Source organism: Balearica regulorum, chromosome 22 (genome assembly GCF_011004875.1).
Source record: "Balearica regulorum gibbericeps isolate bBalReg1 chromosome 22, bBalReg1.pri, whole genome shotgun sequence".
Classification (NCBI taxonomy): domain Eukaryota; kingdom Metazoa; phylum Chordata; class Aves; order Gruiformes; family Gruidae; genus Balearica; species Balearica regulorum.
The window spans coordinates 7,515,352-7,535,629 of NC_046205.1; the positions used below are offsets into that span (position 1 = coordinate 7,515,352).

The 20,278-nt window shown below is 54.0% G+C and overlaps 4 protein-coding genes across 7 annotated transcripts; 1 reads left to right on the top strand and 3 right to left on the bottom strand.

The window, feature by feature from the left end:
• Nucleotides 1–179: 179 nt before the first annotated feature.
• EIF3I (eukaryotic translation initiation factor 3 subunit I) lies at nucleotides 180–4,463 on the bottom strand. Its single transcript, XM_075773787.1, has 11 exons — nucleotides 4,321–4,463; nucleotides 4,016–4,108; nucleotides 3,805–3,892; nucleotides 3,197–3,262; nucleotides 2,713–2,862; nucleotides 2,482–2,609; nucleotides 2,092–2,202; nucleotides 1,615–1,704; nucleotides 1,192–1,265; nucleotides 899–991; nucleotides 180–596 (listed from the first exon to the last, which is right to left on the bottom strand). Exons 1-11 carry the CDS (start codon nucleotides 4,321–4,323, stop codon nucleotides 515–517), a joined length of 978 nt encoding a protein of 325 aa, XP_075629902.1. The 5' UTR covers nucleotides 4,324–4,463; the 3' UTR covers nucleotides 180–514.
• TMEM234 (transmembrane protein 234) lies at nucleotides 4,392–7,027 on the top strand. Its single transcript, XM_075773792.1, has 5 exons — nucleotides 4,392–4,419; nucleotides 5,007–5,158; nucleotides 5,586–5,652; nucleotides 5,826–5,918; nucleotides 6,640–7,027. Exons 1-5 carry the CDS (start codon nucleotides 4,407–4,409, stop codon nucleotides 6,699–6,701), a joined length of 387 nt encoding a protein of 128 aa, XP_075629907.1. The 5' UTR covers nucleotides 4,392–4,406; the 3' UTR covers nucleotides 6,702–7,027.
• A 364-nt stretch (nucleotides 7,028–7,391) lies between these two features.
• Nucleotides 7,392–13,918, bottom strand: DCDC2B (doublecortin domain containing 2B). The gene is made up of 10 exons (XM_075774281.1): nucleotides 13,641–13,918; nucleotides 12,696–12,849; nucleotides 12,141–12,217; nucleotides 11,772–11,903; nucleotides 11,098–11,244; nucleotides 10,611–10,650; nucleotides 10,103–10,171; nucleotides 9,750–9,939; nucleotides 9,415–9,515; nucleotides 7,392–8,053 (listed from the first exon to the last, which is right to left on the bottom strand). The coding sequence occupies exons 1-10, from the start codon at nucleotides 13,916–13,918 to the stop codon at nucleotides 7,976–7,978; spliced, it is 1,266 nt and encodes a 421-aa protein (XP_075630396.1). The 3' UTR covers nucleotides 7,392–7,975.
• Nucleotides 13,919–14,537: 619 nt separating this feature from the next.
• LOC104637998 (coiled-coil domain-containing protein 28B) lies at nucleotides 14,538–19,885 on the bottom strand. Of its 4 annotated transcripts, XM_075773783.1 has the most exons (8): nucleotides 19,558–19,692; nucleotides 18,756–18,947; nucleotides 18,497–18,654; nucleotides 18,262–18,416; nucleotides 17,095–17,238; nucleotides 16,239–16,578; nucleotides 15,915–16,033; nucleotides 14,538–15,455 (listed from the first exon to the last, which is right to left on the bottom strand). In XM_075773783.1, exons 2-8 carry the CDS (start codon nucleotides 18,905–18,907, stop codon nucleotides 15,414–15,416), a joined length of 1,110 nt encoding a protein of 369 aa, XP_075629898.1. In that variant the 5' UTR covers nucleotides 18,908–18,947; nucleotides 19,558–19,692; the 3' UTR covers nucleotides 14,538–15,413. The 4 variants fall into 4 exon arrangements, with proteins under 4 accessions (XP_075629898.1, XP_075629897.1, XP_075629899.1 ...); XM_075773782.1 differs by having other exon boundaries at nucleotides 18,756–19,674; XM_075773784.1 differs by lacking the exons at nucleotides 18,262–18,416; nucleotides 18,497–18,654; nucleotides 18,756–18,947; nucleotides 19,558–19,692 and adding an exon at nucleotides 17,650–18,087.
• Between the last annotated feature and the right edge of the window lie 393 nt (nucleotides 19,886–20,278).

The window sequence follows — 20,278 nt, forward strand, 5'->3', positions numbered from 1 at the left end:
AGGGCTGGACCCAAACCATAGCTGGAGGTCCTCCCGGGGAAAGAATTCACCTGGGGCGGACAGAGTAAAAGTAAGAGCCCCACGGGTGGGGAGCAAGGCACTGCCACCCGAGCCAGGAAAGCAAAGTGCTCAGGTTCATTTTGTTCCAGACCAAAACAAACCGACAGAGGTGCTTTACCTTGTGTTTATAAAAGATTTCTATTTATTTCCTGATGATTTTTTTCCTCCCCTGATGTATAAATATGCCCAGCAGGAAGCTAGCATCCCCAGGGGCAGGCAGGCAGCCAACCCAACTCCCTTCCTCGCCTTCACCACCTCCTGTGAAATCCAGTCCTGTCTTTTCAGCCCGTTGGGTTTCTAGTTCCCCACCTTCACGCAGCCAGCCCTGAGTTTGCTGCTAACTGCTTCTCGCTGCCTCCTGCGGAGCAGATTAACTTCAGGCCTTACAACAGTTCTGCACGGGAGCCAACAAATTGGAAAAGGAAAGGGAAGAGGAGAGGGAGGAAGTCCTCCTTTAAGCTTCAAATTCAAACTCGAAGTACTGGGGATCGAAGTAATGGATGCGAACGTAGCCATCCTCACCCCCGCTGCTGTAACTGTACGGGAAGAAAGACAAGATAAAGTCACTGATGGTGTCAGGAGTCTAGGTTTACACTAGTAGTGGAGTTTGTTCTCACAACCCCCTCCAAAAACTAAGAAAGAAGTCACAGGACAGAAAAAGTATCAGTGACGCAGCCAAAATGTGCAATAGGACGTGCGAGCCCCCCGGCCAGCCTTTCTTTAAGGAAGGTGCTGGCTCCGTTCCCACTGCAGGGCTCCTGTGAGCCCAGCCAGATCCTAACCCGCAAGTGGGCTAGGCTTAACTGGGACACGCTGCAAGACCCACAGAGATCCTCACCTCTTCCCGTCGGGGTGAAAAGCAACGCTATTTATCGGACCGAAGTGACCCTTCACTCTGCCAAACTCTTCTTCAAAAGCCAAGTGGAAGAACCTGGGAGAATCAAGATTTAAATTATCAAAAGAAGTCAGGAGTCTGGTTAGGGATACAATAAGGGTTTCCTCAAAAAAAGCTCTGCAAGTTTAGTGACTCCTCCAACACTGCCAGGAGCGAGATGCTCAAGGAGCAGCAGCCCTGGGCTCTCAGGAGTCTTCCAGGTGAGGACTTGACCCTGCCAGAGGAAGAGGACCAACCTTGCCTCAAATTTGCCAATCCTGGTGGAGGTCGTGGTCACATCCATGGCCTCTTGCCCACCACCAAGCACGACCTGCAAAGGAGAGAAGCCACAACGCTTCAGGGCTGCTTACAGCACGCTTGGCGGCAGCCCCGAGAGGAGGGAACCGAGCCTTGGGGAAGCTTCCCACAACCCAGTGGATCCCACGAACTCAGGAGCAAGCCTGACTCCAGCCCCAGGGAAGTTTCCGCCTCCCAGACACACTTGTTTGAAGATCAGAGGACACAAAGCCTTGTTCCCTGCACCAGACCGCAGTAAAGCTCCCCAGACCCATCCCTCAGCCATGTTTTTTTAGCTGGACTGGCAACACTCTGCCTTCCAGCTACATGGGACAACGCAGGAGTCACAGAAAGACCGTTACAATGAGCAAGCTCATTCTTACGTGATCAAAAATGGGGGAGAGTGCAGCAGAGTTCACCGGTCGCTCCGTCCGGAACGTCTTCAAATGCTCAAGTGATGTGCAATCAAATAGCTAGGAGGCAAAAGGGAGAGAGTTATTCTGCAAAAGGGCTGGCAGCCCGATTAACTCGCACAAATCTGGCTGCTGGGCAGATGTTAGCTCTACAGTTGCTCGTGGGCACCCAATTCCCAAAAACATTTCCCCAGAATCCCAAAATACTGGCCTAAGGTAAATCGCACCTCTGTCATCTCCTGGAGGTAGCAACTGCAGCCTTCATTTTGGCAATATTGTTTCCAATGCCTGGCTCTTAATTTAATGTGGTGGCATCTCCTTTTTCTCATTGAACTTTCCCACTAAGCTTTAACTTTACACTTAACTTCCTAAGGAGCAAACCTCTGTGATAGCCATGGCTCTGAGATAATACCCAGCGTCCACTGCGTTTCTGAGGAGAAGCCTCACCTTGGCCGTGTTGTCCTTGGAGGCGGTGATGAACATGGTCATGTCCCTGGAGGTCTGAATATCGTTGATTTGCTTGGTGTGCTCCTTGATGTTTGAAAGCTGCTCCCCTGACTGAAGGGTAAAGAAGGCAGTTTCAGCACGCTGGCAAGTGAAGTGAGCACCCACGCGACTTCTCCATTAAAAACAATTTAGATGTCGCTGTCAGCAGCGGGGCAGACATTGGTACATCAGCCTTGCTCAAGGGAGCCGCATATTTTAACTATCCTTCCATGAGGCTGCTGGTTTGAGCCAAAAAGCCCATATTCTGTCCCATGACCACAACAGGAATGCTGTGATATCCTCCCCCAGGCACTGCTGCCCGAGGGAGATGCTGTTCCTTATCAGACTGACCTTGGCACTGAACTGGTTCAGCTCTCCGCTCTCATGTCCTGCGATGATGAACTCTCCCAGAGGGCCCCACACAGCACTTGTGATTTTAGAATCACTGCAGGGGATTTTCATGTAAGGCTCGTTGTTCTCTGCAGGAAGGAAGGAGACAGAAAGACAGACACAGTGGCACCGGCTCCAGTGATCAACGCTTCCCCTTATTCCCTGGTGCATGCACTAGCCCGGATTCCTCACCAATCTGGCTGGGGTCCCGGAGGTCAAAGAAGCTCACAAAACACTGATATCCCATCTGCTTGTCTGTGGAAAACATGATGATGTTTCCTCCAAAGTCAAAGCCGCATGTCCTCACCGCTGAGCTGGTCTTCACCAGAGCAAGCTGCTTTCCTGAACACAGAGCAGAAACCGTCAGTCACTGCAGCGGGTCTTTCGCTGCAAGGTTACTGACAACAAGCAGCCAAATGGCAGGGCCAGAGGGAGGATGACAGCATCGGGCATAGCTGACAAGCAGGTTCGGTGACCTGCAAGCACTAACCCCAGATTTGTAAAGCGAGTAAATTCACTAAATATTCACTAGAAACCAGGCACATTCAGAGCTCTTTCAGAGGGGCGAACAAGCACGTTGCGCTGCCACCGCACACTCCAAACTTAGCAGGCTTCGCAGCAGGACAGAGCTGTGACTCAAACACAGCTAGGAGGGAAGAGAAGAGCCTTATCTTACCTGTTTCACAGTCCCAGAGCCGACAGCTGTTATCCGCAGAGCCGGTGAGCACATGTCGTGTGTCCCCTAGGTCACCAGTTAGGGAATACCAGTGTGTGCTCAGCCCCAAAAAGCTACTGTCTAAATCCTCAGAGAATACTTGGATACAAGATTAAAAATTACACAGAGATTAGACAATAACTCCAGTCCCAGAGTCCAAGTGCTCCCGTTACAAAACCCACAACTTTCCTTTTGAAATATTAAAGAAAAAGGTTCCAGCTCTTGCATTAACATGATCTTTGCATGTTTCCATCTCCACTAACTGCTGCCCACATTGGAGATGGAAGACCTTGTGCAACTCGGACACCTTCCCCAAGCTCCCAGGGCCACCACAGCAAAAGCAATGACGCACAAACAGGAGCGGACGTTATTCCAAACAACAGCCCAGGAAGAAAAATACCCAAAAGGAGGAATAAGGGAAAGACAGCAGAAGAGTTAAACACACTGTATCGCCCCCATGCTCCTCTTCAAGAGGAAAGAGTGCATCAGCTGAGAGGGATCAGCTCAAGTGAATCACTGTAAAGAAAACATGTGGGATGGACAAACTGGTTTGTGTGATCAAAGGATACAGTCTGCATCCACGCACCAGACAGCTCCCGTGTGGCCATTGTAGGTGCCGAGCCTCTCTCCATTCACTGAATACCAAACGTTGACAATCTGGGAAAAGAAAACAACCGAGCACCCCTCTTACCACACGGATTAATTAACGGGACTGATGATCAATTATCGCGGTGGGGTCGGTTTGGGGGCAGGATGGGGGAGAAAGGACATCGAACTCACGGGATCCTTAGCTACGGTGAAAAGCAGGTCTCCCTCCCGGTTGTACTTGATCTGCGTGATGGAGCGCTCATGGCCCTGTAGCAGGATGGGCTTCTGCGAGGGGGGAGACGCCATTTAATACCTCAGGCGAGGCCTTGGCCCCCGGGACGAGGCTCCTGGGCCGCGGGGGAGGGCGGGGGGCGGCAGACTGCCGCCCCCCGCCCTCCCCCGCGGCCCAGGAGCCTCGTCCCGGGGGCTCTTCACCGCCCGACCACCGGTCACTACCCTCAGCCCGGTCCCGGTCCCGGTCCCGGCCCCGTTCTCACCATGGCGGCAACGCTGAGGCGAGAGAGCCTCGCGATCGCTTCCGGGTCAGAGGGTGCGCGGGGGGCGGAAATACGTCACCGTCGCTATGGCGCCCGTGGGTGAGTTTCCGGGGCTGAGAGGGAGATCGTTACCGGGCGGGGAAGGGTCTGCTCTGAGCGGGGACTTTCCTTGGGAAGGGAAATAGCAACCGGCCGGAGCCCTGTGGGGCCTCCCCTGAGGGGGGGTGTGGCGGCAGGCAGGGCCCCGGGAGGTCTTCCCTGAGGGTGGAACAAGACCACGGCCTGGACCCGTGTGGGGCCTTCTCTGAGGGGGGATGTGGCCGTGGGTTTGGTCAGCTGTGAGGCCTTCCCTGAAGAGGAAACATGGCCACAGGCTGGGCCTGCGGGGGGACCTTCCCTGGGAGGGGAATGTGGCCATGGGCTCGGCTGGCTGAGGTGCTTTCCTTGAGGGAGTGCGGCTGCAGGCCGGGCGGCAGCAGGCCCGGAGTGGAGTCCCTCACCATGGGAGACAGCAGTGAGCTGGGCTGGCGAAGGCTGTCCCTGATGGGGGATAGCGGCGGACCAGGACAGGCCCCGTGCGGGGAGATGAGGCCAGGCTGACCCGGTGCAGGCTGGGGGCAGTGATGGCAGACCAGGCTGGTCTTCCCCTGGGACCATCAGGCCACTGAGCTGAGGCTGTGCCGCAGGAGAAGCAGTGGCGCTGATGCTGGTGGCCGTGCTGTGGGGCAGCACCGGGCCGTTCCTGCGGACAGGCGCGGCGGGGCTGGAGGAGGTGCAGTGTCAGGGCCGCCTGCAGCAGCTGCTGGCCGAGATCCGCTTCCTGGGCCTCAACTACAAGGTGCGACCCTGTCTGGGCTCCTGGGCCAGGGAGGTAACTGGGTGGCAAACTGCCTTTGGGGTCGTTCCTACTTCTTTACTTCTGGACTTGATACTTTTATTTAAACTGTTAAATATTCCATATATCATCAGAATCTTTATCCTCAGTAATATTTCATTTAATTGCCTAGAGCACTGCTCTTCCCATGTAGAATTGAGACTGCTTTTGTAGACAGCAGGTCATTAGCCCTCATATGTTGCATGAAATAATCTGCCTTCTGCAGACTGGGGACTGAGACATTGAGTAGCTTGTGACTGGCAGCGGAAATGCGATTCCGCTGCCAAACACGGCACAGGGTGAGCAGGTGTGGGCTCCTTCACTGCCCGCTCACTGGGGGTACACGGTGGGTTTGCAAGCAGCCACTGAGAGGTCTGTGTTCTTCCTGCAGTACATGGTGCCATTTCTGCTCAATCAAGGTGGATCTCTCCTCTTCTATCTCACCTTGGCGTCTGCAGGTTAGTTCTCATTGCTTTCACGGAGGGGGTTGATCAGAATTTTGGGAGGAGCAATGTTATCAGTTAGTCTGGTGACCCAGCAAATTTCAAGCAGCTGTCTTTTAATAATCAATAAAACAAGTGTCTTACAATTTGTACAAGATTATCCATTTTAAACTGTTTTTCAATTTCAGATCTGTCCCTGGCAGTACCACTCTGTAACTCCCTGGCTTTGATAGTCACGGTGGTAACGGGGAAGATTCTGGGAGAGGACATTGGTGGTAAAAGTAAGTTACACTTAAAACATTTCCTCACGTTGTCTCCTGCATCTGTTTGCTGACTAATAGTGAGGGCTACCCTCTGGTCTTCTGAAAAACAGCAAATACCCACACTAGATAAGTAGTAGCTCTTGCTACAGAAGCTGAAAAGGAAGTGAAATGGATGTGTAAGCGGGAAGGGCTAGTAAATTTGAAAATAGAACTATCTAAGCTAACCAGGACAAGTTTACAGGCCTGAGCCTTTACCTAACTAGATATTTAACCATAAGGGAAGGACTAAATAATACGCCCACCATGGAAAAGGGATGCCCTGTAAGCCTCCAAATGTCACCACCCATCCTTTTTTCCTTCCCTTACGTCCCACAATAACATTACCCCGTTCAAAGTCAAAAAATGGCAGGAAACTTTAAAGCTTCACACCACCAGGACCTGGCACAATAGCTGTAGGAATACACTAAAGTGGTTTTTTTGTTGTTTAAGCCTAGTTCTTGCTAGCCAGACGTACAACATCAGCAACATTTTCTTAGAAACATGCTTTGCCCAATGTATGCAGGCAATCCAAACATCCAGACCCCCTCAGAACTTGCCTGGTCCAGGTCATATCTGTCTGGAAATTTATGCTATCCCATTCACCGTGACACCTGAGCATCATCTATTTAGCAATGACAAAGTCTGACTGACTAGTGTTGACTTATGCAAGTTCCCAAGATGATATTGTTCATTTCTATAGGGGCTGCGGCAGGAATGCTGCTCACTGTCCTAGGAGTCACGCTCTGCGTTGCTGGTTTGTGAAGGAAATGCAGTGAGAAGCAGAGGAAGAGAACCTGTTCACAGGTAACCCCTGCGGCTGAAGGGAGGGCTTCTGGCTCAGCGGCAGACCAATTGGCTCGGTTGGACCTAGGAAGCTGTTTTTTGACACGAGGATGTCAAAAGACAGGAAAACGTGGGCTATATTCCCTGAGCACCAGGGTGGAACAAGGTGTGTTGCAAGGACATCCTATTTAATGTCTTGACTTAAGGGATTTTTTTTGTCTGTGGGTGTTTCAAGGCAAGGATGATTGAATTGTCTTGTTCAGCACTGGAGGGATAATAAATGGTTAATAAATCGTTCAACTAGAGCTGCTGGGCCCAACTGTTTTTTATGTAGAAGGAATCTGTTTAGGAACTCTTCCTTTCATGGCCGAGCACGTGAAAGGGGTTTCCTTCACTGCACTCAGCTGCAGTGCACCAGGTCACACTGCACAGCCCCTTACACAGAGGTTACCATGTGCATTTTTCTCCACTGGAGCCTGGTAGAATCCCTCTCATCTGCCAGATAACAACAGTGTGGTTTGTCCCTTGGGAAGAAAGGGTGTTTTTCTCTTCAGTGAAATTATCAGTCCAAAATACCAGGTAGATCACAGAAGAAAAAAATCTTTGTTACCCTTGTAATTAAATCAGAAACACTAGGGAGGGAAATACAGAAAGCCTTGCACAAAGAGGGTTAATACAAGAGCTGTTTATTACTATGACTTCTCCTAAATTAGGCAGATGTTCCTAAAACAAGTTAACAGAAACAAAATGTGTATAGCTTGGGGAACAGGTTTGATTGCTGCACACATTTCTAAGCATTCCAAATCAGAGGGACAATGATGCGATGAAATCTCTTCATAAGAAGTATCTGAGAGAGAATAAACTTCCTGGCAGACATTCTGTTATAAAGGCGTATATTCTATTTCGTAATTCTTCCTTCCCAAGTTCAGATACAAATGGGTTTAATTAGAGTTCAGAAAAGCAGCCATCTCCTCTGCCACACCATAGAGATAAGGAAAGGAGGAAGGTCTTAATTATTTAATGAAATTGTGCATCTCATTCTTTGTTCACTGGTACTCTGCTTCTCAAGCACAGATGATGAGGGTGAATTTAGAAGAGTTGGTTAATTAACCTAAAAGCTGGGCCAGTCTGTGGTGTTACAGAAATCTAGCCCTGCAGATACCTTGCAGATAGCCATGTACCTAAGTGTCCTTGTCCTGTCCTGGTCCCTTTGCGAAGTCTTCAGAGCTCTTCGCTGCCGAAGGAAACATCATTCAGTGCTTTTCATCCTCCGAGTCATTGGCATCCCTTTTCTTTGCCACAGTCTTTTGTGATTTGTCTGTAGTCTGTGTCTTTTTTTTTTTTTTTTTTGTGAGAAAGAAATAGAGTTACCAAAGTAGCACTTCATAATTACAGAAAGATTCTGGAACTAAATTCCTGGATTCCATTTCCACTCTCACCACCATGGCTTTGGTATGCAAACTTGGGTCTCAATGTTAAATTCAAAGGTAGTTTATTTAATGCCTAATGATCCTCTCCCGCTGCAGAGGAGAGCTGTGACACTCAAGTAACAACTGTATAGCAGTGTGGTCGGGGGGGGGGAGCGGGGGAAAGGCCGACAGAAAGCAGTGGCACAGAATACCCACCCCACGGAGAAATGCTGGCCCAGCCTCTAAAGCAAACACAGCACACCAGGCCTCAGTGAGCCAAGAAGCCAGGAACCATTACCTAACTCTTCACTAAGGCTTTCTCAAATTAAAGTTCAAAGGAGTTGTGTTCCTTTGAAGTTCTAATTAATCCAAAGAGACTACCTAGGCAGAACCGTGAATCACCTACAACAAAATGCATGTCATTCCATTACATCAATTCTAAATGTCCTCATGAAAAGTTTAAAACACTGTTACGCTACAAACAATAAGCGCGCTGCAGATATTTTTCACACAGAATTTTGTTTTAAAACAACAAGAACTACTTTTTTTCCCTTTTAAAAAAAACTTTAAACTTGTTACTGTCTAATAAATGTGTTCAGTCATTTTAGGAATTACATGTTTATTCCATGCCAGCTTCTGAGCTTCGCCTGGCTACAAGCACGTTCTGCTTAACAAGTTATATTTGGGGGAACTGAGTTTTAGCGTGAGAAATCTGAGCACAGCCAGGAAGGATCTTACATACTGCATAGAACCATTAAGTGAAAGAAATACTTTACTGTGGTGTATCATTTTGGCTTTTGGTATAAGTTCTTCTGCAACTCTCTGGAACAGGAGTAAGGATAGAAGTAGTAGGCACAAAAAAATCTAGGAAAGCTTTTGATATCCTTACTGCAGTGGGGAGCTGTAACTCACATTCCAGAAGGGAAATGTTCATTACCCGGATGACAATCTCGGCTTTCTAAAAATGTAAAGCCCTGCAGTTACACGCTGTCCTCTGGTTTCTGAAGTTCCCCCTAGTGGTTACTTTCATCTTTACACATTGCAGAGAGAAGCACAGTGCTTCGCAAACCTAACCAATAGGACTTAAAACAAGCAAAAAACTGAAGGACTTCCCCAAGCAACTGCTATAAACTATTGATTGACGCGTTCGCATGGGCTGGCTCTTGGAGTTGGCCTCCCTGCTGTGCAAAACCTGCAGCACAGAGAGATTCTAGTGGAACCACGAGTACTACCCTGCAGCTAGTAGTGAGACTCCTAACAGGGCAGAAAATCATTCCTCATACCTGATCAGTGGGTACGTCTTCCCTTGTGCATTCATCCTCTTTTACTTGCTGGGCACCTCGCACCTCCTTCCTAGGGTCTGTGGCTTTATAAACACTTTCTTCTGTGAGGAGAGGAAAAGAAAGTTGTTCAACGGGTATTGCAGATAGCCATGGCCTGGTCATGCTGAGGCTACAGAAAAGTCCTCATATGTGCCCAGGTGAGGAGAGGAAAGAAGCAGAAATACAGAAGTTGTTGGCTGCTTCACTGCTTTCTTTCAGTGCATCTGCAGGTATTTCGTCCTTTAGCATCAAAGTAAAGCCAGTCTTTCTCTACAATTTGCAGCAGTGTCCTTTACCTTGATCAGGCCAGTGCTGCACATTCCTGTTGCTCCTTCTGTTTCGCCCCGCACGGACAGGCTTAGCATGGAAAATGGACTCTTCCTCTTTGAGGCGAGATTTCCTGGCTTGCCTTTGCAGTTGTGGAAAAGCAGCTGGGATCTTGTCTTTCTCTGCAGCTCCTGTGGTCTGCACCCTGCAACTGTCCAGCTGAAAATATTCATCACACACTTCTTGATAAAGCAGTTTATAATACAAGAGAAGTTTTGCAGGGCAATCCCCTAAACACTGCAACTTTCCCCTGTTTTAAGTCGATACTACAAGTGAAACAGGTACAGGGAACACATACAACACTTTTTGCAGTCACTACTACCTGTTGAGGTGGTTCAGCAAGAGCAGAGTTACCAGCTGTGTCCTGGGAGGTGGCACAGAGTTCACCAAACTGAAAACAAACAAAACAAAAAAAAAGGAAAAAGGAAAAGTTACAAGCAAATAGCATAAACACATGTTTCAATGGACAATCCAGGACAGCCCAGCTGCTGCATCTGTGCTCTCTCTTGGGCATTTTACTCCCACAGTGAGCAGGAAAGATATCCTAGCTCCAGAATGAATTCCCCCTGCCCATCAACCAAAAAGCAGAAGAGGTAAGCGAGGCCACCTTAAGGACTTTTTCTTCAGGCAGCAAGGTTTAATTCAAATGTGATCTGGCCATGTAGTTGTCTCCAGCTCCTCTCCTTTGGGAATAGTGCCAAGCGAGGAGGCCATAGCCATGGCAATTGGGAATGGAGATGGATGTACACATCCACTGTTCATGGAGGGATGCCTGCACAAAGGAACCGCGACCATAACACAAACAGTCCCGCGCCAGCTGAACCACCTACCCTTCTGCGGTACTTTTTGTGCCTGCTGTTTGGGTGGTTCCTGTAACAAAGAAGCAGCAGATTCTCAATGTCAGGCAGAAGTCAACTGTAGGAAGGCAGGATCTCCCTTTTTCCCATAAGAGAGGGCCCCTGAAGGGTTTTTTTCTCAGGACAGGCAGAGCACACTCCGCACATTCCCATTACATCACACTGCCCACCACAGGCCTGTGATGTGCAATGCAGGTGCTCCTCTGTGCTTGATGAACACTTAACTGAGAAGCAACCAAACCACTTGCTTTCTCTGCCACTGAACTCTAGATTTCAGGGACTAACCCTTACACCAAAAGCTTTGAAAACACATTCCTTCTTCCTAAACTTCCAACACATGAAGCAAAACTCAAGTTTTGAAGCAGACAGCACTGAACAGCAGGGCTGCAAAAAAAGATGGCTTTAGCTGAAGACTACCACAGAAAGGATTCTTTAAACCACTTGGCCACAGTCTACATACCACAGTGTTCTGCACGCAGAATCCTGGGGCACCAGTAGCTCAAAGTAAGGCAGTTTTTTGTACTCCTCATTTCCCACTGCCACATAGTAATCGCCATTCACCAGCTCCTCCCCACCAGACACCTGGGTTCCATCCAGCCTGCAGAGTCTCGAGGAAGAGACAGCAAAGGGTTCAGAGCTGTCACAAGACTGTGAACAACCCCTCAGTGTGGAAGCAAATGTGCAAAGTGATAAACGGGACCGAGGCAAGTCAGAGAGGCTCATTCTTAGCATTGCTCCAAGGAAGTGCACAGAAACATTACACCCAGTGATCAGTGAGATGCAACAGATCTCAGCTTTTTCCTTGGGTGTCAGTAAATAGATGTATGAGGAGAAGCTAGGCTGTATTTGTTGCATAAAACTCCTCTCTCTAGACATAAACCCTTTTTATGCCACGTTTTACTGCTTGCTTATTGCTTTTTCACCGGACACCAGCATCATCAGCCCTCCTCACAGAGCACCCAGGACATTGGGGTTATCCCTAATTTAAAGACGGGAAAACCTGGAAAGCAAATGAGTTTGCAAAAGCAGACTGGAAATGGCTGTCTGAACTCTCAGTCCTCTGTGCTAATCAGAGCTGTTCATGTTCCGGACATCGGGAAAGGGGAGCCAGCAGCGCCTTTTCTGGATACTCACTTGTTAACAGCTCCGCTGCGCAGGTCGGCTTTCTCTGTCAGCACGGCCAGGAGTACGTCCCACTGCAGTGGGGTGCTCTTGGAGAGCGGCAGTGGGAAAGGAGGGCTCAGCAAATCCCCGTTCCGGAAAACACTGCAGCAGAAACAACCCAGAGCATGCGATGAGCCAGTATTCCTGCAGCTGTGAAAGATGGGGGGTGAAAAAGCCAGCTACTGGTGCCTGGGCAGTATTTACAGCAAATACTTCAGGCAGAAGCTGGGAATTGTCCCTGTGGGGCAGCATTCCCAGGATCTCACAGAGAAATTCCCTCCTCCAGCCCCCAAAAACATTCCCAGAGAACATCCAAGGAGAAAACATCAAGGCACTTACTGTATTGTGCAGGGCAGGCGGGCGTGCTTCTGCCATCGCACCAAGACGTTCGGCTTCCAGGGAGCTACAGTGTGGAACTAGAGACCGAGTTCAGTGCACAAGAACAGCGACAGCCCTGGCACGGAGCCTCCAGGGCTGTTCCCTTTTCTCCATCAGGAGCTGCCGGCGGGACAGTGCCAGCCCTGGGGACGCTGCCAGCCCTGCCTTCAGGCTTGCTGGTGCTAGGTGGGGTTTGTTGTCAGCAACGCCAAGGCTGGGGAGGCTCTTCACGTAGCTGAGCATGTTCCAGAATTGCCAGCGAACCTCTGAGCACCGTTAAGTGGGGTGGAAGGCACGCAGCAGCAGCCCCTGCACTGTCTCACACGTGTCCTACTGATTCCTGTAGCACTTTGGCCTGATCTCCACCCAGCACCTCGCAGCCTTAAATTTCCACTTCAGTTGGAAATTTGACAGTTGGACTTGATGATCCTAGAGGTCTTTTCCAACCTTAAAGATTCTGTGATTCAGTTTTATCACCTGCGTTCCTGCCTGCCTGCCCTCAGCTCAGGGACTCACCTGCAGACCCTTGCTGTTCGTTGTCCCACGGAGCTCCTTCCTTCCATGATTTAAGTAGCTGCGAGAACAAGACAACAACGTTGCCACATACCAACTGGCCCGTGGCTTACTGAAGAGCAGTGAGAAAACGACACACTGCTCTGCCTCGGTGCATCACCACCAGACATGTGGGTGACTTATTTGGGTCACTTCTGAAACGATTCTCTGGGTGCCTCACCTCATGGTCTCCCAGAACTTCAGTCTAAGTTAACGTCTGCTACATTTAAGAAATTCCCAGCTGAATACAGACCATTGCAGATCCCCATGCTAAAAACACCCAGAACATTTCATTCCTTTGTGTTACTCACTGATCATAGCTCCAAGGGCTGAGCGGTGTTAATGCAGCCTGGACCACCTCCTCAACAAAATGCAATACATACCAGGGAGTAAAATTCACCTCACACACACACCCCCTCAAGAGCCAAGCGATGCCACAAAACCCTCTTTAACCGTCTGTATTTCAGGATGGACCAAAACAGGTCTATTTTGTGCAGGATTAGAAAACAAAAAGCCTCCATCAAACCAAAGCAAAAGTATTTGTCAGTGGAGACAGCATGACTGCCAGCTCAGCCAAGGAAGCGGGCAGCAGAACCTCCCACACGCCACAAAACAAGGTGCACAGAAAGCAGAGCAGCACTGATCACAACATCCTGCCAGAGAAGGCATGCCTCCCCCAACATGTTTTCTTCTGAGAGACAAGTGACCTTATCAGGAATATTTGCATTTTCCATGCGATCTGGAACACCTCCAGTAGTTTCCAGTAGGAAAATAAATTAATCGGTCTGGTTTTCGTTGGGTTTGTACCCCTCTTACCTCTTCTTTTTCCATTCACACCCCAATACATCCCCTGTGGAGGTGAGGTACAGCTGCTTACCAAACCCAGAGCCCAAAGGTCCGTCTACTCACTCAAGCCTTTTGAACTTTTCAAAGCCCGCAGCCACATACTGGCACCCGTCCTGCAGGTCCCCCAGCTCAGCGACGTGGTGGCCATGCCTGGGTGTGTAGAGGTTCCTCACGGCCAAGGGTGCACGAATGCTCTTGGTCACCTCGTTCAGAAATGCCTCAAAGGTCAGGAACCGCCGCTGGTTCACTACAAACTTCCTCCCAGGGAAGAAGGGGTCACCGTTGCGATACACCACCACATTCTTGGCTGGAGGTGCCAGAGCTAAGCCGCAGGAGCTCATCCCCCCCAGGAGTCAAGCAAGCCCCGCTGACCAGAGGGGCAAAGAGACCAATGTGGGGCGTGGAGGAGAGCCCCGGCCAGCCTCCCACCAAACCCAGGCCCTTCCAACCAGCCGCTCTTGCGTTCTGCCGTCCCTTCGCAGCACGGTCTGGTGCGACCGGCTGTCTCCATGGACGCAGGCCCAGCAGGAGGAAGTTGTGGGCCAGTCTGGAGGCCACATCAAACAACCTGCAGAGCACCTTTCTACCTGAGAACGAGGAACTGCACAGCTCTGTAATCCTTAAACGCCAAGTACTGTGAGCTCCCTCGCTAGCCACTGCGGCCACCAGGCTCAGATTAACCAGCCTGGAGGTACAGTAAGTGCCACTATCTTTATGGCACCGGCTCACATCCCATGCGGGGCAGCACTATCCAGAAGCTGTCACCCCCTTGCCACTGCTTGCTACCTGCATGAGAAGTGCAATAGGTTTCTGTCCTGCGTGTATCAGACAAACATCCTCATCTCAGCGGGCACACCACTCTTTGCACTGAACAGGTTGCCACGGGTTGAAACAGACCATGGATTCACCTGGCTCTTCCTGGGAGAGGAAGGCAGGCCAGACAGGAACAGATTCAGAGACGAGCGTCAGGAAAACTTTTTATTCACAAACAAGTCGGCATGATTCCAGAGCAGAAGAATACATCTGCCATATGGCAAGAGCGACCGTTCAGGCAGCAGGAATGCCAAGTGTTTGCACGGAAGACTTGGGGTCACAGTAAGGAACATGGAAAGTCCCTTTCTGAGGGACCTCGAATGGCCCTGAACCACAGCAGCATATGGACAAAGCGCCAAACCCTGTAAGTCCTTACTTGCCCCCTCGAGCACCAGTCCAGGTGACTCTGCCACACAGAGAGGTATCACCGTGGCCAGAGATGTGCAAGTTGGGAACCAAGCCTCATCTCCTGAAGGTCAAGTTTGATGTGCCATTGCCCCCCAACAACTGCACAGGAAAGTTGGGGAACTCTCCTCCTAACTTATTCTTGCAACTAGGTATTCTCCAAAGCCTACCACGAGCCCTTGGGAGATCCCAGATATTGCAGAGCCACCCCAAATACACAGCTCAGATACCGATATGGGTCACCCGCAGATCACCAGAGAAGAGCTTGATCCTGCAGGTTCAAAGCACCTGCTGCCTTCGGGTATTTTAGTTCCACCAGAGTTCTCCCCTAGCCCAGCCAACGGAAGCAGGGTTCTTCTGGAAGGAGGTATCCCTGGGACTCCCTCCAGGACACACAACCACCTCCTTGGCTGCACAGTGACGTTTAATCCTTGCTTTGACCAAAATTCCCATTTGAAATAAATAAAAGGCTTTCTTGCCACATTCATCTGAAGTGGAAAACATCAACTCAGGGAGCTGGAGTTCCCCTAAGCTGCTGCTGTCCGTGAGGTCATGTCACGATGGCGGTGCTGCAGCTCTGCACCAACATCAGTGCCCCACGCGCTCAGGAGTGCCCTCCTACGGGTCAGGAGTGCCCAGCCTCTGTTTCAGCATCAAGTACTGCAAGAGAAAGAAAATCAAGTGTTAATGATTAAATCCCAGAGACTGGAAGTAGGAAAGAACCCACCCTTGCAGATTAACGAGCAGAATCATTGCACTTGGCCAGAAGATGCACGAGTCTCACCTTTCCAGCAATGCAAACAGCAGCTCGCTATGGGAGCCAGTGCCTCGGTACCTACTGCTGCGCTGTATAGCCAGGATAGTTATCCCAGTAGCAAGGTCTCTGTAGCAGGCCAGGAACAAAGCTTGTACCCAGATCTAAACAGCTCCTATTCGCCTTCATCATCCCTTTTCCCACCATTCCCCAGAGAAGTTAAAAAAAAAAAAGACACTGCCGTCATCCAGTCCAATCCCTGGGTAACTGAGCCAGCCCCAGCCCCAGCCCCAGCACAGACAGCACCGCTCTGGCTGCAGACAGGCAGAGACACTCTTTCGGAAGAGGCAGGGTCAGGCCCTTACGTTTTTACGGCTGACGATAGCTTGTTGCAACCACAGCAACTCCATGATCAAGTGATTTCTGTAGGACTGGAGACCAGACCGAGTTTGAGGAAGATCCTTTATGTCCTCAAGCGGAATTTCTACAAAGAAACGGAAGATTAACCTATTATTAGAAGAAAGATTCAGATTGCACTACTGTCTCTCCTGCACTGAGTTATTCTAACCTCTCCAGGATATTGTCAAGGTTTTGGTTCCCCAAGGACCTGCTGCACCCCCTGCACTCAGCACCAGGTCCTTCAGACCACGCAGGAGAGCGCGGGCTGTGTGCCAGCTCCCATCTCTTACCCAGGCTGGCTTCCAGGGACTCTGCCTCCAGGACAGCGCTGTCCCACACAGCGGACACGTTGCTGTCATTCTGCCGGTCCTCTCTCTCTGCTGGGGCGCTGCACCCCTTTTCAGTGCATTTATTGGCATCAGCCCTGAGATTTGGGGGGTTTGCTACATCACCTTCAGCCACGGAGCTCATTTCTTTCTCACTTTGCAGCTGGGCTGTAGGTTTCACACTGCTGCAGCCCCAGTCCCGTTCTGGTTCGGAGGTGTCCGGCTCCTCCCGTGGTTTTTCTGTGCTGGTCTCATTGCTCGGTACAGCCTCCCGCAGACCTGAACACTTCCCTTGAGTTGGCTTCTAAAGGGGCAACGTGCGAGAGATTGAAATACAAGGAAAAGAAAATACGAAGATCTGAAAGGTGGCTCTGTCCCACTCCTGCCATGACACCGACGTGCTCTGCTTTGAACCACCCTGAATTGGTCTAAGGGCTTTCCTTCCAGAAGTGGTAAAAACATTAGAGAGCGGTGCTCAGCCACCGCAGGAGGGCCCGGCTGTTCGGTATGACCGAGTGAGGTGGGTGCCCAGGGACAACACCCCCAGGAGTCACCTGCGCGGGTCGGGCATTTGACCTGAGGCTGAGCTTCACCGGCAGGAAGAAACCCTCAGCGTGGGGTCTCAGGGGCACAAGTGAGGGGGAGTCTTACAGGCCTCGGCTATGGAATTATTGGGTTCAGTTCAGTAGGAACACAGGTTCCTGGGACTGCGCTGCAAAAACATCGTCTGCCCGGCCACACCACCGCACGGATCTGCCGTGCCCCAGTGCTCCCCCCCAGACGGGACTGTGGAAGCCCCCAGCCGTCCCGACACACGGACCTCGGGGACAAACACAGGCCGCGGCAGGAACCGTCCCCTCCACTCCAGCTGGCTCAGGTCTCCTTCGATCTCCCGCACCACCTCCTCGTACTCTGTCCGCAGGCTCCGAAACCGCTTCCGCAGCAGGTAGCCCCTGACGCCGGCCTGCGCGCACGGGGCAGAGGTGCCGCTGGAGCCGGCGAGAGCCCCCCCAAACCCCGCCACCCCCTGCCCAGGCACCCCGGGGGACGCGGCCTGGCGCACAAGGAGCAAACGCGTCCCACGTCTGAACCAAGGCAGGTTTTAATGAGGCAGCGCCGGCTGGATCAAGGCCCCCGCCACCCCGCCGGCCCCCCGCGGTTACCCCCCGGGACCCCCCCTCCAGCGGTGCAGCCCCCACCCTTCCCCGCCACGTCCCCGTCCAGCCGCGCTCCCCCGCGGGGACCCCCCCCCCTCCAGCCACATTCCCTCACGGGTGTCCTCCCCACGGGGACCCCCTCCCAGCCGGGCCCCACCGCGTCCTCCCACAAGCCCCCGCCCCCCCGCCAAGGCCCCCCCGTCCGGGCGGGCCCCCACCTGCAGGCGGGTCACGGCACGGAGCAGCCGCCGCCGCTCCTCCGCCTGCAGCCCCAGCGCCGCCATGGCCGCCGCCACGGCAACCAGGCGCCGCCTGATGGCGTCATCCGGCCGCGACGAGGCGGGGGGCGGGCCCGCGCGCCGCCAGGCCCCGCCCCCCGTCACTGCGGGTCCCACCAAAATGGCGGCGGCGGGGGGGGCGGGGGGCGTTGGCCTCGCAGGGCTCGATCGGTGTCGCCTCTGTCGGCCCTTCCGCGGGGGGGGTGGCCCCGGTGTGGGGCTCCCGTGGGGTCTCCAGTGGCGGCCGCCCCCCAGCCGGGCCGGGCGCTTCGTCAGGCCGTCGCGTCCTCGGGGTCAGGGCTCTCGGCCAGGTGCAGCTTCTGTCTGAGCGTGGGTCAAGGGCCAGCGCCATCCCCCTTCACCGCCACCACGGCCACCACTGTCACCGCCATCGCCCCCGCCCCACGCCCGGCCCAGGATACATGGAGCTGCTGAGCTCCTCCAGCTGTGGGAGGCAAAGGCAGAGGCTGAGGCGCCAGTGGGGAGGCCGGGGCCAGTGGGGATCCCGGTCATGGCAGCAGGGCCACACCAGGGGCGAGGGGCGATGCTCACATGTGCCAGCAGCTGGTCCAGGTTCCTGTCGGCCGCCGCCTTCTTCTGCTCCTCGGGCAGCTCCTCCACACAGACGTCGAGGCCGAAGTGGAGCCGCGCCAGCTTCTCCTGCATCTCCCGCACGTGCTCCAGCTGCTCGAAGGAGCACTCCTTCCCTGCACCCGCGGGCGGGAGCTGTCACGGCCGGCCGGCCCCCCCAGACTCCCCTGGCCCCCACCGACCCCCAGCCCCTCACCAAAGGCCTGCAGCTTTCCCGAGTGGAAGTCGCTGAGGAGGCTGAGCAGCCCCCCCTCCATCTCGCAGACGTCGGAGACATCGGTGAGGAAGCTGTGCTGCAGCGGGGCCCCCCGCGCCGCCCCCGCGCCGCCCGCCCGGACCCGCTCCTTGCTTGTTCTGCATGGGGAACAGAGGGGCTGGTGTCGCCTGGGCTCCGGCTGGCCCCGCACCGGAGGGGCCGTGGGGGGCTGGTGGTCACCCCCCGCGCCGGCACTGACCGCCTGAGCCGGGCACGCTGCCTGGGCGAGGGCAGGGTGGGCAGCGGCAGCGCGAAAGATGTGCTCTTGCTGGGGGGCAGCGGCCGCGGGGCCCCGGTGGCCGGCTGGGCCAGGCAGGTGTTGGGGCTCCGCTTCTTCCTCCGGTCCTCCATCCTGAAGGGTGCAGGGCACCGGAGCCGCAGAGCAGGGACCCTGCACAGGATGCACACAGCTCTTGGCGGCCCCTTCCCTGCGCGGGGCCTCTTGTCTCCAGAGAGGATGTGTCTACCCGAGCTGGCGGGGATCGGGGTCCCCCCGCGAGCAGCACTCGGGGCGGTGCCGCCCCTCCTGCCTCAGCCCATGGCGTGGCCAAGGGGCCCCGGGACCCTCAGTGCAGCAGCGTGCCGGCCGTGGCCATGGCTGAGCCGCAGCAGGGCTCCACGGGCTGCACCACGGCTCTGTGGTGGCGGGAGGGCTGAAGCTAGGAGCTCGGACCCCCTCCGTGGGTGCCGGCAGCCGGGCTCAGGCTGCGCTGGAGCATCGTGGCACGGAGCAAAGCCGAGGCCTGAGCAGCAGCTGGGAGCTGCCAGCCTGGCCTTGGCTTTCCGCGTCTTCCCCAGTGCTGCAGAAAAGAGGATTTCGACCACGCGTGCAAGAGCGAGACAGAGATCACGGGGGGCCCCGTCACCCCCGGACACCAGCCAAGCGCCCCCGTGCCCCTTTGTGGCGGCGGGATGGGGCTGCCGGCAGCGGCTGCGGGGGCCCCTTTGTCTGCAGCTTCTGGCCCCCTCCCCGAGCGCCACGGCCGTGCGGGGGGACTGACCTGCGCCAGGCCCCGGTCTGGCCTGCGGTGCCGACCCGGCCGCGTCCCCGAGCCCGCCGGACACCCCGAGCCCACCGGACACCCGTCCCCGCCGGACACCCGTCCCTGCAGCCCCGGGGCTGGGATTTGCATTTAAAGGGAAAGGGAACTTCCTCTGGCGTGTCCCCAGGGCAGGGGCACTGCCGGACACCGGCTGCCCGTGTGGCGTGCAGGATAACCGGGCCTGGCCCCCGCCTCAGCACCAGCACCAGCTCCGCACGGGTGCGGGGGAGAGGGCAGGGCCCAGCGGCCGCGTTGGCACAGCGAGGGCCCGGCCTGGGCTGTGGGGTCCCCTCCCACGGGCATCACCGCCTGCCACCCCCTCAGCTGCCCCGCTTTACCCCGAGTCCCCTCCGGAGTCACCAGATGTGCCTCCACAGGAACGAGCCTCCAGCCCTCGCACCAGGGCGAGATTAAAGACCGGTCCCATCCCCCAGCGTATGCAGAACTGAACGCAGCTTCTTATTTAAATCCTTGCCAGACTTTAAGCCAATCTTAGACATTTTGGAGCCAATGGTGACGCCATCAGGGGTTCGATACCACCAGTGCCAGGACCCGCAGGGCAGGGGGGGTCTGACGCCACATGTGGCGTTTGGTGGCTGCCCCAGCTTGTGGGCAGGGAGAGCCGGACACCGAGCTGGGGGTCCCGGGGACAGGGATGTCCCGTCACCTCTGTGGCAGA